The sequence below is a fragment of the Sander lucioperca genome, chromosome 4 (genome assembly GCF_008315115.2).
Source record: "Sander lucioperca isolate FBNREF2018 chromosome 4, SLUC_FBN_1.2, whole genome shotgun sequence".
In the NCBI taxonomy this organism is placed as follows: Eukaryota; Metazoa; Chordata; class Actinopteri; order Perciformes; family Percidae; genus Sander; species Sander lucioperca.
In genome coordinates this window covers 21,117,496-21,130,679 of record NC_050176.1, presented here as the reverse complement: position 1 = coordinate 21,130,679, position 13,184 = coordinate 21,117,496, and the positions used below count along the sequence as shown (strand labels likewise).

General features: G+C 39.3%; 1 protein-coding gene across 3 annotated transcripts; it reads left to right on the top strand.

Moving 5' to 3' along the window:
• Nucleotides 1-3,250: 3,250 nt before the first annotated feature.
• Nucleotides 3,251-12,312, top strand: arhgap19 (Rho GTPase activating protein 19). 3 transcript variants are annotated; one of them, XM_031299930.2, is made up of 12 exons: nt 3,251-3,338; nt 4,433-4,707; nt 6,339-6,419; nt 6,851-7,060; nt 7,511-7,737; nt 8,216-8,302; nt 8,409-8,474; nt 9,864-10,070; nt 10,231-10,344; nt 10,962-11,075; nt 11,323-11,424; nt 11,873-12,312. In XM_031299930.2, exons 1-12 carry the CDS (start codon nt 3,295-3,297, stop codon nt 11,930-11,932), a joined length of 1,587 nt encoding a protein of 528 aa, XP_031155790.1. In that variant the 5' UTR covers nt 3,251-3,294; the 3' UTR covers nt 11,933-12,312. The 3 variants fall into 3 exon arrangements, with proteins under 3 accessions (XP_031155790.1, XP_031155791.1, XP_031155788.1); XM_031299931.2 differs by having other exon boundaries at nt 3,261-3,338; nt 4,430-4,707; nt 11,876-12,312; XM_031299928.2 differs by having other exon boundaries at nt 3,261-3,338; nt 4,430-4,707.
• The last annotated feature ends 872 nt before the right edge of the window (nt 12,313-13,184 follow it).

Below are 13,184 nucleotides of genomic sequence, written 5' to 3'. Positions count from 1 at the left end.
TGCTTCACACAGAAAGTCAAGAAAAAATTGGTTGAATCTACCTTCTTGCCAATGTTAGATTATGGAAATGTGTTTTATAGACACTCCACAATGTCCCTCTTAAAATCTTTGGATTCTGTGTATCACTCAGCATTGAGATTTATAACCCATGCCAAGTACTCTACCCATCATTGTGTATTGTATGAAATGGTAGGTTGGCCCTCACTCAACACAAGAAGGCTCAAACATTGGTTGACCTTTGTGTATACATCAATAACAGGACATACTCCTTCATATTTAACTACACTCTTAACATCTAGTAGATCAGAACATAATCTAAGATCAAGTAGATACATACTGTATGATGTTCCACAAACTAAAACAGAGTTTGGAAAAACTGCTTTTTGTTACAGTGCTCCAACTTCATGGAATGAGTTACAAAATCAGCTAAAATTGCAGGTTTTAATTTCACATACTGAATTCAAGTCCCGCCTACATCAACTATATCAACATGTTTGCGCTTGTTTTTAAAATGTGATTTTCTGTTTTTATTTTCTCATTTATTGTTGCTGTCCATCCCTGTCTGTCTGTTATTTATTGTATATTAAAGTGTATTTGTATGTGCTGCCTTCTTGGCCAGGGCTCACGTGTGAAAGAGATTTTAATCTCAATGTGATTTTTTTCCCTGGTAAAATAAAGGTTAAATAAAAAAAAATAAAAAAATTCAAATGCTTAGGCCTACTGTATGTTAGGATCAATTTTGAGACTTTGGGCTAATTTAACATGTTTTCTTACAGACTAGAAAAACATGCTTATTTTTCTTTACTTTGTCTATTTGCGTCTTTGGATTTCTCCTACATTCACCAAAAGTTAGCCTAAGTATGCCTAATTTGCATATTTAAACATAGAATTTCTGAAAACTTGTAATACAAAAATAATTGTCTTAAGTTTTAAGTTCAGTAATCAACTGGGGACGTTTCATGGTGATATCTATTAGCTAAAAAATGTTTACCTATTCACCTGTAGTGTCCCTAAGTTGGGAAAAAACATGAATTATCAGGTTAACAATAAAACAATTCTACATCTTATATGGACAAGTATTGTGAATGTGTTTGCATTAAATGTAATACAGTTTGGGTTGACTAGTACCTGGGACAGTCACCATTTAAAGGGTTGCGCTTTAATTTTGAAATGATACTCGGCCGAGTCGTTCTCTCTCAGGTCAATGATGCTCAGAGTGGCAAGTCCTCTCTCTGTAGCAACTGCCCCCGATACTCAAAAACTGAACATGACCTGCATACTGGGAGTCTTTAGTAATGTCCTCGGGCTGTGAGGGATGACTACATCCAGGCCTGAACCAGAATTTGTATGCAATATATAAGCCTGCCTCATTAGCAAAGTAAGAGCAAGAAATGTCCACGGAGTCGGACAAGCCCTTGAGGGAACAGATGCTTCTCTTTTTTTTAACATTATTTTCTGGGGCTTTTCCCTTTATTTTTTTGAAAGTGGATAGACATGAAAGGGGGAGAGAGATGGGGGATGACACTCAGCAAAGGGCAGCAGGTCGGATTCCAACCCTGCGCCGCTGCAGGACTCAGCCAACATGGGGCAAACACTCTTACTGGGTGAGCTAGAGGCTGCCCCACAGATGCTTCTCTTGGTGTAGGACATTTTGTTGCAGTATGTTGTATGGGCACCTGAAAAAAACGTTTTTAAACACAATTGCTGTAATTGCAAAGCAGTTATGGAAGTGAGATGAACAAATAGAGAAAGTAATCTTTTTAGATCAGAATCAGATTTCAGAATCAGAATCAGATTTATTGGCCAAGTATACTTACATACACAAGGAATTTGACTTTGGTAGGTGTTAACTCTGTATACATTCATCAAATAGACATGTAGTAGTAAACAGACAAATAGTAATATAGACACATACTGTACAATAGAGACAACAATATAGATATAAATATAGATACAGTAAAACAGATGTTGACAAGAGATTGAGATTGGGAAACATTTGAAGTTGGAAAAAAAGATAATAAATTGCAATATATTGCAGAATATTGCAATATGTTTAAAATCGCAATAATATTGTATCGTGACATAAGTATCCTGATGATATTGTATTGTGAGGCCTCTGATTCCCACCCCTATCTTCTGGTAACACTTGGGCCCGGTGTTTCCAGCCTATAACATCGAGGCTCTGTTGCTGATCTCTCTTCCTCCGTCCCTGCAGGCATCCAGCTGTTATGTGGCAGCATTAGTTCCACCTTTTTTCCACCTGTTTCCTTTATTTTATGCATTTTTCAACATTCAAACACCATCATGCCTTTTGATGTTTAGTTATATGGCCTATACAATTCAGTTACTTTTGTTAAATTATTGACTTTATCTATTCTTTGAAACAGTGTGTCTCCCACTTATTCATGGCCTTAAGAGCCAGGTTGTGACAAAAGGTTAAGACGTGTATGCAACTGAATTTTGTTCTGCAAAACATCCAGTCAAACTAAATCTTTCATATGGTTACTGACTCTCAAAACTGAGAGACAACTGTGTAACAAATGTAAAGATGATTTTTTTTTTTTTTTTTTTAAGAGAACTGATCATAGGACTGAGCCCGTCACTTCTAACTATTAGTAACAGACCAAGTTTTCTTAATGAAGCTCATGATGAAAAATGGTAAAAGTGTAAATGTGTGAGAAAGAGAGCCATTTAAGAGGGTTGCATTTATCATTGACAGAATGTATCATACTATTTTGTTCTCTGCTTGAAACCCATCCATTTAATAAACTTAAAATTGCTACATCTTGTCTTTAAATTAAGTCAGTTTTGTACTTTCTTTTATTCTGTTTTTTCTTTGTAGCTCTGCAACTTTGTAGTTTAACTTTGTAGTAACTTTCTCTACATTGGAATTGTACCACTGCTATATTTTGTCTACTCCATTTTCCTAGTCAAAGAGAGAGACATAATAAAGAACATGTAGCCAAGATATGTGTGAAATAAAAATTCAATTGAAATGCTGTGATGAAATGTGATTTTGCATTTTGTGCTGTTGAGTGTAATACACAGTATAATAGTGGTGAATTTATACTTCTTCCACCACTGTGTTATTGTTGTATACTTGCACAGAGCGCTTGATGTTGCTTACAGATGTTGTTTTCCTCTTGACAAAAGCTACTGAATTCAAACCGACCAATCACAGTAAGAGACATTGGCAAATCAGACACTTCATGTCACGCCCACGTTCGACAAACGACCAATGGTTGACATCGTGGGCGGGGCCTGAGGGATAACAGCGGAGGATTCAAACTGAACATGGCTGCGGGTAAAGATGTCGATGAAAACAAACAAAATAGAAGGTAAGAACGAATGGAGACTAACAATGATACATTTTAATCTTATTTACATTGACGCAGAGTTAGCGTTACTCTGTCTTAAGCTGAACTTGAGACATTTTAGACTGGTGAACATGCGTTTCGTCAGTGAGACTGATTGACAAGGGCTGTCACTTTAACGTTAGCCGTCAGCTCAAGCGAAGTAATGTTAATGCTGCTTTCAAAGATGAAAATTACGTTAGTGGGCTACAGATTGGTGGCCAGGCATTGCTGTTAACAATTGTAATGTATATTCGAAAATGAGTTAAGTTACGTTGGAATTCACAGCTTGCATTAGCTAACGTTAGCTAAGGGATCATGGGTTGACATAGCTAGCTAATGTTAGCTAAGTTTGGGCAAACTAACGTTAACGTTACACGAGCTAAATTCAATTTTGGTTAGCTAACGTTAGGTTATTTTAGCTGACGTTAGCTAGCTAGGTTAGTGGTGCAGTACTGTGATTATAACCCACTGTTCCTACGTTTCTTTACACGCATAACGTTAACGTTTGTAAAGGAAGGAACATAACATCAATAGCGCCTTTGTTTAGTTTTTAGGTTTGCTGAAATGGTCAGAAGTGTAGCTAGCTAGTTTCAAGTTTGTGGTCATTTGTGAGGTTTGTAGATTTTAATGGTTTTGTCAGAATTGGCTACACAGAAGGGGGTGAAGATGAGGTTTAAAGAGGCACTAAAACGATTTTACACATTAAGTTACATTTACTTGTTATTAGTACTGCAGCCTGTGAAAACAGTTGTTGACAAATGTCAGCTGTGGCTCTGGAGGGAGAAAATAAGCCTAACTATGTCATCAGGTAATATTAACTTAGGCTATTGAACATAGTCTGTATATCCTATGTATACACATTTTAATTTGTAATGCTGTTGCTTTTCAGCAGAGGCATACAACAAAGATCCCTAATTAATATTAATAAAGTCTACTACTTGTTAAAGCGTAAACAAATCCATCATGCAGCAGACTTAGGTGCCTGTGTTTTTTTACCTAATAATTAAGTGTGTATGATGTCCTCTCCCATGCTACTAGAAAAATATGTTTAAAATATTGGTGTCTCTCCCTAGCAGAGGTGCAGTGTGCAATATGGTGATGAATCATGAGGAATCACCGGGGGGGGCCCGTGCTGGCCGACCACAAGTCCTCTTCAGCCCGGACTTTTTTGTGGAGAAACTCCGCCATGAGAGCCCTGATGTTTTCCTGGAGCTGGTGCTTAGTAACATTACTCGCCTTATTGATTTACCCGGGACAGAGTTTGCACAGCTCCTTGGTGAGGAGGGCCCTAAGACCCCAACAGGTGGAAATGGAGGCTTCTTTCGCTCTTTCAACTTCCTCAAACGCAAAGGTCAGAGGTCAACCAGTTGACATCTACAAATTACCAAGAGCCAATTAACCACAGTGAATCTCCTTCTCTGTTTTTGTATACAGTTTGATATCAGGCAACATAGACATTAAGCCTGCATTCACACTGACTGCGTCATCACTGACTTTATCGCTGCCACAAAAAAAGTTTAGGGTTACGCTATGAGGGTAAAAAACAAAACACAAGCACTTATCTGCTTAGGAACATTCCCTCCGTCTGTTTTCTTTCCATCACTGTGAAATGCAGTTGCCTTCAAGTGTGGTCGGAAATGTCAAGATCCATAAATGATCTGACGGAAAACAATAATTGTGAAATATAAAGTCTACTTGTGCTACATTAGGGGGGGGTTAAATAACACAACAGCACGTCACACAAATGGGCCATTTAGGTGACACTCCCACTGCCGCACAAACCTGCGGCGACTCTCCGGATCACGTTTTCTAGTGTGAATGGGCCCTAAGGCAGCAATCAGATTGTTCCAGTGGATAACTGACTGTATGTGTAAGAAGTGCCAGCAAGTTTACTATAAGATGTATGAAAACATATGAGATAGAATCTCACCTAAAAACCCTCCCAACAGATATCCAGTTGTACATTTGTCATTGTAGGCTTTGTTGTTTTTGTTGCACACATTTTGTAGTCCAACAGCTGTTGTGGCAAACAAGTAAAATTATCGTCACTTCTTTGCGTGAGCTTTCAAGCCCTTTTTTATATAGTCTACGGCACAGATCTCAATAGAGGTGTAAGTCCCTCCCCAGTTTTTCTGACCCTGTATCACTGTAACACAGAGCACACCAGAGACCACAGTCTGATTCATACCTTAATCAACGGGGGACAGAGTTTGAGTTTGATTCTGCATGTTAACCCACTCTCTTGGCCTCCACATCAGATGCAAGGATACATGAATGAGCAACTTAAATGTTACATTACAACAGAAATAGTGCTTTAAGAAGTGCTAATTAAATCATATCTATTGCATGAATAATCACACAACTCTGTGACAGTACAAAACAATATAGTGGAAAAGTTTCCACCAAAATATGTATTTTACCACCGTTTCTGATATAGCTTAATCGCACAACATAAATTAGTAAGGTATAACTGAAGTAATCATAGTGAACCAAGACATAAGGCTACAGATGTTTGCAGTATGACTAACTATCTAATCCTGGGCTGAGCATACATGATGATGATGATGATGATCTGCACGGATCACTTCAGTGTTGAGGAAGTGAGGGATGTGTCGTGCTCTCAGTCTCTCACCGAAAAGACAGGATGCGTGCAAATGTAATTCGGAACAGTTCTGCAAGATCAGTGCTGATAGAGAGGGGGCTCTCCCTTCAGGTCCATTTCCTATTTTTAACAGTGGAATTTAACAGCTGACACTAAATAGACACAGGCCAACCTGCTTTTTTTTCCTAGCCTGTTTGATCTTATGTATAGGTTTTTCAGTGTGGCGTATGAGATGCCATCAGACTTGTTCTTTAGTGTTAGTGTCAGCTTTAAACCTGTAATGGGGCTGCCTGGTTTTAAGTCGCATGTTGTCGAAATTGAAGAGCTCTTTCAGTAACTTTTGATTATATCCATCACTCTCATTTCTAATACTTTCACAGATAAAGGCATTGTGTTTGGAACCACACTGACAGAGAGCTGCATTGCCCAGATCTACCAGCTCATTGAGTACCTCAGCAAAAGTGAGTCCTCTAAATAATAAAAGTTGTTTTTACTTCTGCATTCCAGAAACTTTGTAAAGCAACATCATTAACTGTTTGCTGGGAAAGAACAACATTATCTTTAACATAAAACCAATGATTTTGTTTTTATAACAATGAACAACCCTTTGCCTGCAATCAGTCCTACTGATGAATGTGGATAGTATTTTTCCTATTTGTTTTGGAGTAGTGTGCATGTCATGTTTTCTTCTTCAGCTAGAATAAAAAAGACAAATTCCAAGAATGAGTGAGCACACAAATAAATAGCCCATACTGGTTTAGAATTATCAGATGTCAGAAGTTTTTACTTGCTGGTTCCTACCTGCTCTTGTTCAGGACCCCCAGGAAGACTAGAGGCAAATACGTGTGCTTCTAATAAGGATACTTGAATAAACTAAACTCTACGCACTCAGATCTACACGTAGAGGGTCTGTTTCGGGTGCCGGGCAACAGTGTTCGCCAGCAGACCCTGAAAGAGCTCCTCAATAGCGGGGCCGAAGTCGACCTGGAGTCTGGGGACTTTCACCCCAATGACGTGGCCACGCTGCTCAAGACTTTCCTGGGAGAGCTGCCCGAGCCCCTTCTCACACACAGACACTTCCACGCACACCTCAAGATAGCTGGTAGGAATACACACACACACACACACACACACACACACACACACACACACATAGTAGAGCTTAGATCGGCCCAAAAAATCAAGCCCGAACCTGCCCGAGCACGTTGTGTCCAAGCCCGGTCCGGTAATGGATAAAAAAAAATAAAAAATAAAAATTGCTTGATCAAGGGTCTGGCCCAGGCGCGGTCCGGCCCGGCCCGAGGATGTGGCGGAAAATAACGGCCCGAGCCCGACCGGACCTCGGGTCGGGCTTGGGCCGAGAATCTAAACTCTAACACACAGTCACACATTTTGTTAAACTTTTAAAGATGCAGCAAATGATTGCTCCACATTAAACATAAAATGCTGCATATTTTAAAAAGCAGGACATCTGAAATGCATCTGTCAAGATGTCACAAATGCAGATGATCTGTTTTGAATTGTACTTCCTCCACCCGTGTTCCTCTCCCAGACATGACTCTGTTTGACGAACACGGCAACAAGACTGCGTTACCCAACAAGGAGCGTCAGATAGAGGCCCTGCAGCTCCTCTTCCTGCTGTTACCCCAGGCCAACCGCTCACTGTTGAAACTCCTGCTGGACCTGCTCTACCACACTGCCAAGCAGCAGGACAAGAACAAGATGTCCGCCTTTAACCTGGCCCTCATGTTTGCCCCGCATGTCCTTTGGCCCAGACATGTAAGATTTGTTTATAACTTTATATTATTTTTTATATATAATATATAAATATATAGTATATATATAATTAATATTATAACTACGGTTCAAGGAAGATCTAGACTATTTTGCTCAATTTGGGAGCACTATTGTTCACCACAATTATTCATTCACCCTAAAGAAAATTGCCTAAAAACTGCCATATATTTACACACTATCCTTAAAGCCACTCTGTGTAGAATTTGAAAATGTTCAATTTCGTCACCCCCACATGCTGTGCCAGACAGCAAGCATGCTGCTATCTTTTGTGAATATGGCAATAAAATGCCTTATAAAGCACAGAAAAGAAAACGAAAAACAGATACAACATATTTTTTGCTAGCTTTTGATGAAACTCACTTTAGTTGAGATTGTCTTTCTGCCCCATAGTGGTCAAAAATCTCTGAATGCAGCTTTAAGTGACAGAGTGTTGTCTGACTTCTGTTCCCTCTTGTTCCAGATGACAGCCAGTGACCTGAAAGACAATCTGAAGAAACTGAACAACAGCATGGCCTTCCTCATCAAACACTCACAGAAACTCTTCAGGGTGATTACTGTTGCTGTTATTATTAAATACTCTGAGAATGATGCACAATAACAAATTGTGCTCTAGGTACATAACATGTGACTGGTGTCTGCTGCGTGTTGTTCAGGCTCCAGTCTACCTGCGGGAATATGCCAAAGTGCACTTCACTGGCTCCAAGGCTCTGCAGACCAAGGTTAGTGGAGGGAGGTCACATCACGGCACCACCTTTCCAACATCAACACACCAGGCCATGTTAAGCACTTTGTCCTCACTTCCCCTGCTGTTAAAATAGCATTTAATTCATCGATTCTCTTCCCTGCTTTTAGAGAAGATGAACTTTGTGAAAACATTCTAAATGTCAAATCTAAAAAATTGAAAGTAGATCAGGGGTATTCATCTTAAAGTGCAAGAGGTCCAGTGAGTCAACCCTCCGCCCCCGCATAGGTCCGAAGAATTTGATACCTACAAATGTATACTATATACTAATAATACTAATCATAATACTAAAGGAATCAGTTTAGTCAACATTTTTAAACTCGAAGATGCAAAAATGCGCTGCCTATTTTGAACAAACGTATGATGAAATAAAAAGTGCCATAAATCCGTCATATCTAAATTTGCTTTGTAAATATTCCCTTTCAGTCCATAACAATAAGACCTCCTCAAAAGGAAAACTAAATAGTGTTTTTTATGGCTGATCTGCGCTTAATAATCACTTAAAGATAGAAGTTCAAGCTTCCTAGCTTAAAAAAGGCAAAAATACAGTGCCTATATTAAACAAGCATATGATGAATGGAAAAACAAACACGCATATGCCCGCTGCTGCGCTGTGAGAGAGTGAGACAGGACTCATATAGATCGCTCTTATTGGGCTTTGGGCACATTGCTTTTCAGTGTCCTGACCTCAGACTGCTGTGGCTAAGTTTTCTCCAAGTGTCTGTGTCTAGTTTCATATTTGCTTTTAATAATTCCACTTTTGACAATCGCAACAGACTCCGTGCAAATGAGGCACACCGGCCTCGTAGAACTCCTAGCAGGAAGATTAAACGCATACTTTTCTGTCCACTCACTCACCTCACTTTTCTATATTTTGATAATGCCATGTTCTTCTATCGTATTGTGTACCTCGGTCAGCTCGCATGTTTTTGCAACCTAGCAACAGTCGCAGGCGTTGGCATGACCCATACAGCTCTACAGAGCTGGCCTCGTTCTGCCTGTTAAAAATTCCTTTTTTGACAAGATAAATACCCATATATGGAAGCCTCCTGCGGTCTGGTTTTGGACCAGAGTCCGCCAGTTGGTGACCCCTGAAGTAGATAAATACCTCAAGTGTTGGTAAAGAGAGAAACAGCTTTTATTGTAAAAGGAGCGTGAAAAATATTTAGCAACAGTGATAGTATTCCATATATTTTGGGACAGTGAAGGAGAACGACCATTTCAAGTTTGGGTCGCTATGCTGCAAACAATGTGGTGATCAAAGCCAAATGCTGCGTTTTACTGTTTTTATCATAAACCGTCATTTTGCCTGCTCACACACGTGTAATAGATTCCATCTGAAGTTGACAGCCTTCTCCTCTCTCAGGATGAGCTGGAGCTGCTGGCAGCGAGCAGCTCTTCTGCTCAGCGGACAGTGTTGCCCCTGAAGAGGACGGCCGTTCAGGGCCCCAGCTCTCAGGAGCAGTTCCAGTCACCAGCTCAACAATACACAGAGGAGGCTCTGAAGGAGCTCTTCAGACACGTCAACCACAACATGCCAGACTCCGCCAAGAAGAAGAAACTCGTCCGACAGGTTCCCCTCAGGGTCTTTTTTTACAGTCCTAGATTTCAACTGGCTGATACATGTAGAAACTGAGCTTCTTCTGCTGTTGATCCTCCCGAATGCAATTCACTTTGTGTGTTAAAAGTCTTTTTAATATAAAATGGAAGTGTTTTTTTTCCCCCATGTGCAGTTAGTCAAGCAGACATCCAATCCATCAGAGACGCCTACTAAAGAGCAGCACCTGCTCCTCCCAGCTCCCAGCAAGAAACATCCGCGTTCCCGCTCCTTCGGTGGCCTCATCAAGGTACTAAACCATATGTGAAAGTCACAATGAGGAGCACCAGAGGAGGATGAGGAGTTTGCACAAAATCTATTTTTTTTTTTTTTTTTTTTTTTTTTAAAGCTGAAAGGCTGTTGGGGCCATATTTGTAATAGCAACCACTTTTTTTGTTTTTGGCTCGCAATTTAAATTAGTGCTCAAATAATTAGTCGGTATGCTTTAGTCACCAAATCAATGATGCCAGCTCAAACTTTATAATGAGTAGTTTACATTTCTTATCAAATATGTAGTAAACATTTGCTAGTTCTAGCCTCACAAATGCAACCATTTGCTTGCTCTTGTCATGTCAACACTTCTTCTGACAGCTGGTCAGACACTGTGAAGATCTGGTTGTTCTTTACAATGTGAAGAACAGCTAATTTGTCAGAATTATACTGCGTAGCTCTTCATGTTGAATATTTTCGCGGCTGGAAAGCGGATTGAGAAATCTTTTGCTATATAGAAATCCTGTGACGTCTTAGCGGTAAACCGCTCTACCACATGCACATTTTTGCCAACCTGCTCAAACTTACCATGACATATTTTCTGATTTAAACTTACCTTTTACAACTTGTTTTTCCCACCTGATGCTCCGATAAAAGCGCAAAGCTCGTGGTGAGCAGCTGACAGCAGAAAGGCGGCTCAAACACATCTCCCCTGATATTGTCACCAGGACAGAAAGAAAACCTGGTAAAGAGAACGCCATGTGGCAAGGGGTAAGCCTTTCTTTCATAGTTGTTTTTTTTTTATAAAGACAATATCCAATGTAAATATCTAATGCACTTTATTTTTGTTGTACTCTTTCTTCATGGTGATTACTCACTTTGTGTTATCGCCTTTTTTGGCTCTGACGTTGTGTTTGAATGATAGTTCTCTCTTTCTATTTTCGTCCATCTACAAAATTAGCAGATGACCCAACATTTTAATTATCTGTTGCTGTCATATCATAATGTTATGTTTTAGGTGAACAGCCCATTGAACGGTCCTGTGTTGGGGAAGGCGGGGCTGGTAGTGAAAAACCCAGACTTAACGTTCAAGAAGGACAAAGCGCTAAAGGTTCCCAAGGTATGGCACAGTTTTCCAACCAAAGGAAATCAAACTAATGCCTTTTCCCTTGCAGCATTCTTAGTTTTGTAAATTCACTCTTTCCAATAGAGCTAGGACATAAAAACAAAAATCACAGTGACTCACAAGTAGCTTCAAAATAAAATAAATTTGAGAATACATGAAGAAACAGCTGAACAGAGACACCACTCAAGACTTTTGTTTTTGTACAAGTTTTTATTTCTCAGATTTCTTTTTTGCACAGGACATAGACTCACATTGTCCTCCATAGTTCATTACTTAATACAAAAATACATTGAATGGTAGAATCTGTTGTGCTGACTTGATGACACTTTTTTTCTTATTTGATTAGATTTATTTTTTTGCCAGCGTTTAACTATAATTGTATGACTCCCCACCCATCCATCCATCCTTCCACCTCTCTTTCCTCCCTCCATTCGTCTCTCAGCAGGACTCTCCGCCTGTGACCAGGATCTGTTTCTCTCCTGCTCAGGAGATCTCACTGTAAAACCCCACACCTCTTCCTCATCGCGGACAGGACTTGGGCAGTATTAATTATTATTCCTCTTTTTTATCATCATGTTTTTTTTTTTATTATAGTACGTCTCTCTTTTAACTGTGACTAACATACAGAAGCGTTAGCCTTGGCCAGAAAAACCAGGAACTTACCGCTGGACATTCATCAAGACGGGAGTGAGTGTTACAAACCGGTACCAACAGTTGAATGAAATCCTCCACTGCTAGCTTTGCTCTTAGATGTAAAGTTGCGTAATGTGGATAACATGAATCTACTTTAAAATCATACAAAACCGTTCTGACTTTGATATGCGATGTCTGATAACATATGCTAAATGTTTTTGTTTTTTTTGTTTACTTCCAGAAATACTTGTAATTATTTTAGCATTCAGATGATAGAATTCATCCAGATCAACTATTTTTTGCATGATTCAGTTAAACACTATATATAAAAACATTGGATTATTGATCAGCCACAGTTTTGATTGAACTTAATTGGAGAATCTCTGGCGCTGGATAAAGTCTTTAAGTTTTTTAAAAACTCTTAACTTTTTTTGTTATTTTTTTTTGGTTTTATACCACACAATAGTCTGGTTTCAATAGTATTTTGGGATCTTACAAACATAAGAGTTTTGAAATTAAGCGATAAGTCAGCATTATATGATTTGCTAAAAGATCATGTTTTAAAAGGTGCTAAATTATTCACATAGAAACATTAACACTCATCATATTGCATAGAGATGGTCCGATACCATTTTTTGCTTCCCAATACCGATTCTGATACCTGATCTTGGGTATCGGCCGATACCGAGTACCGATCCGATACCAGCGTGTCCTACATTTTATTATGTTTTAACAACTGTGTACTACTATCCCTGAATGGATGTGATATGATTTCTATCTTTGTTGTCGGTCTGGCTCAGGTTAAACTCTTTGTGAAACATGAACAAACACAAACAATGAACGCCCCAGAACTTTCTTTTATTCTCCAGTTTGACAGTCAGTTATAACGGAAAAAGAACATTTACATTTACTTTAACGTAGATTTTCTTTAGGGCTTTATTACGTGGTATCGGATCACTGCATAAACTCCAGTACTGCCCGATACAGATACCAGCGTTTTAGGCAGTATCGGAGCCGATACCGGTATCGGAACATCTCTAATATTGCATGTTGCTCTGTTTTTGATTAAACGTTGTCTGAACTTTGGGGCTATTGCTTAGCTCTACCTTAATGTGAATAAC

What these genes read in the sequence shown, in the direction of transcription:
- arhgap19 (XM_031299928.2), top strand. Translation starts at nt 3,295, where the DNA reads ATGGCTGCGGGTAAAGATGTCGATGAAAACAAACAAAATAGAAG. An exon ending in CCTTCGGTGGCCTCATCAAG is followed by an intron (nt 10,345 to 10,961) that starts GTACTAAACCAT and finishes CTCCGATAAAAG; the next exon opens with CGCAAAGCTCGTGGTGAGCA. An exon ending in AGAACGCCATGTGGCAAGGG is followed by an intron (nt 11,076 to 11,322) that starts GTAAGCCTTTCT and finishes GTTATGTTTTAG; the next exon opens with GTGAACAGCCCATTGAACGG.